Raw genomic sequence first — 2479 nt, 5'->3', positions numbered from 1 at the left:
GAGTCAGAGACAGAGATTGAAATCCTCTACAAGGATGAGGAATAGGATATTCAGTCTTGCCTCTCCTCGTTGCCATCCCTATTAACTGATATTAGCTAACGAGATTTTATATTTCAAAAATATATGAATATTCTAGTCGGATATCTATATTAAAAATCATATGAAAATTGTATTTACAATGAAAGGTAATTATGAAGTTGAATATTCTATTGCAAGTTGTATTATGGAGGAAGGTGGCGTATGCAAATATAGGATCCATAAAATAAAGAATCAGAAAGTGGAAGCCTCACTCTGCAATTGAGTTAATTATATATTGTGTATATAAGGCCTTCACGGTCTTCTCATATTGTTTCAAATCATTCAGCTTTTCTCATAATTATTCAGTTCTCTCTTAAACATCCTTCTTCTTTCACTTGATATTTTTCCCGTCAATTCAACAAGTCCATGGCCTCTTCAAAGGTGCCTTGCTTTCTCTCTCTTTTAATTCTTTATTATTTAAATTCTGGTTGACTAAATCTTCTGTATGTATTTATCATATTACTTCAGGTTGAAGTTGAATCACCAGCCACTGAAGATATAGAAGAAAGTTTTGAGGTCCCTTCAACCGTGGAAGAAAAAGTAGCCACGCCTACTGAAGAAGCAGAAGTAGTTGTCCATGAAGACGATGAAGAAGAAGAAGAAGTGGAGACCCCTTTGAAGGAGGAAAATGAAGAAAAAGAAGTCGCAGCATCTCTGGTGGAAAATGAAGAGGATGAAGCTGATGCTACTTTTGATGATGATGAAGCTGAAGCTCAAAAACTTGAGGATTACTAGTCTTTGTTTAATATTTATGTTAAGGCATGCTGAACTACATATGTATTTCACTTCTATGCAAGCTTTTGAGTGTCTGATTTCCTGAACAAATAATAACATTTTAATTACATTTTTTATTTGCATTAACTTAAAATAAAGGTCGAAAATCACAAAGCAAATGTCCCTACAGCTTGGTTAACCATAGAGCTAATTCCGTTTTGATCTGTTTGTTAGTTATACAATGGCGAAACCCCGTTTCTAAATAAACTCCTGTCATGTGTTATTCTTGAAAACACGAATTATTCGCATCCCTGTTGAATTTGTGTTTTAAACATATGGTCCAAACAGAGAACACATAGTTTTGCCCTTTTTCGTTTTCCTTTTTTTTGAATTTTTTAAAATACAAAAATATCTCTTGTATTTTTAATTAATTATCATAATATTATAACTATATAAAACAAAAAATCCAATATTTTGTCATCTAAATCTCTAATTTCTTTAGTAATTTTTTATGATGATTGAATTTTGATTATATATTATGTTATATTAGATTTAATAATCAATTAGATACTTTACATTTGAATTATTAATTAAAAAAATATATGAAAAGTGTTAAAATTATGTTTAGTATTGTTATATTTTTAAAAACGTATTATTATCAATGTGTCATATTAAACCTGTATATACACATTCTGTATTTTTTTCGTATCCAAATTTTACGACCATTTTTGTATAAATATATTTTTCACTATTTAATATTTTATACCTGTATAATTTTCATACTCTTTTTTTTGTTCTTATATTTACTAATTAGAGTGTTATATACCTTGCTATCTTCCAATATTACCCCTTTCTTTTCTGCATTATTTAACATATATTGATTCTCGATGCATGAAACTTCGCAACCCATTGGAGTTCCTCAGACTGGGTTACAACTTGCATGTGGAAGAACGTGGAGTTGGTGTAGGATCCATAAAGTTAAAGATTTAAGAATCAAATGTTGAAGCCAACGCAGACTCTGCCACCGAAATGTTTATTGGTGAAAATATGTAATTTAAACATGTTTCAATTAAAGTATATATAAAGAATTATATGTAAAATTAAAGATTAGGAATCAAATGCTAGAAGCCAACGCATACTCTGCCACCGACATATTTATGAACAATATGTTATTTAAACATGTTTCCATTTAATTATATATAACGAATTATATATATAAAATGATGGCTTTCCACCTTGGGAAGAAACCCTGGACGTTGCATCAAAGGTTTTGGGCGGTGTGAAAAATTGTATAAATACACCCCCCACACTTGCATTTGAAAAACGAATTTGGAAGTCATTTTGTTGTAATGTTTTCCTCTCACTTCGTTACTTCCTCCATATTAAAGAGAATTGCTTGGCATATCCTCTGCACCTATTCAGTTTCCGTTTCTTGAAATATCTCTATTCAAATTCGTTCAATTATTTTTTATTACATTCCCAACATATTATTAGCTCCATCTATTAAGATATATTTCAAATATCACTAATGTTTAAATTATGTTATTTCCCCGTTGTAAAATATAAATATAGATGTTTCAATTATGTTACTATCCCATTTTTAAATTACGAACTATGGTTGTTTAAATTTTGTCATTGTCTCATTTACAAAATACAAACTATAGTGTTTCAATTATTATTATTATCT

At 29.7% G+C, this 2479-nt stretch overlaps 1 protein-coding gene across 1 annotated transcript; it reads left to right on the top strand.

Moving 5' to 3' along the window:
- The first annotated feature begins 350 nt into the window (after window positions 1-350).
- On the top strand, window positions 351-927 carry LOC123195410 (glutamic acid-rich protein-like). Its single transcript, XM_044609091.1, has 2 exons — window positions 351-459; window positions 547-927. Exons 1-2 carry the CDS (start codon window positions 445-447, stop codon window positions 811-813), a joined length of 282 nt encoding a protein of 93 aa, XP_044465026.1. The 5' UTR covers window positions 351-444; the 3' UTR covers window positions 814-927.
- The last annotated feature ends 1552 nt before the right edge of the window (window positions 928-2479 follow it).

The sequence above is a fragment of the Mangifera indica genome, chromosome 14, assembly GCF_011075055.1.
Source record: "Mangifera indica cultivar Alphonso chromosome 14, CATAS_Mindica_2.1, whole genome shotgun sequence".
NCBI classification, from domain to species: Eukaryota; Viridiplantae; Streptophyta; class Magnoliopsida; order Sapindales; family Anacardiaceae; genus Mangifera; species Mangifera indica.
The sequence above is the reverse complement of the archived record's forward strand: the minus strand, read 5'-3'. Positions and strand labels throughout refer to the sequence as shown.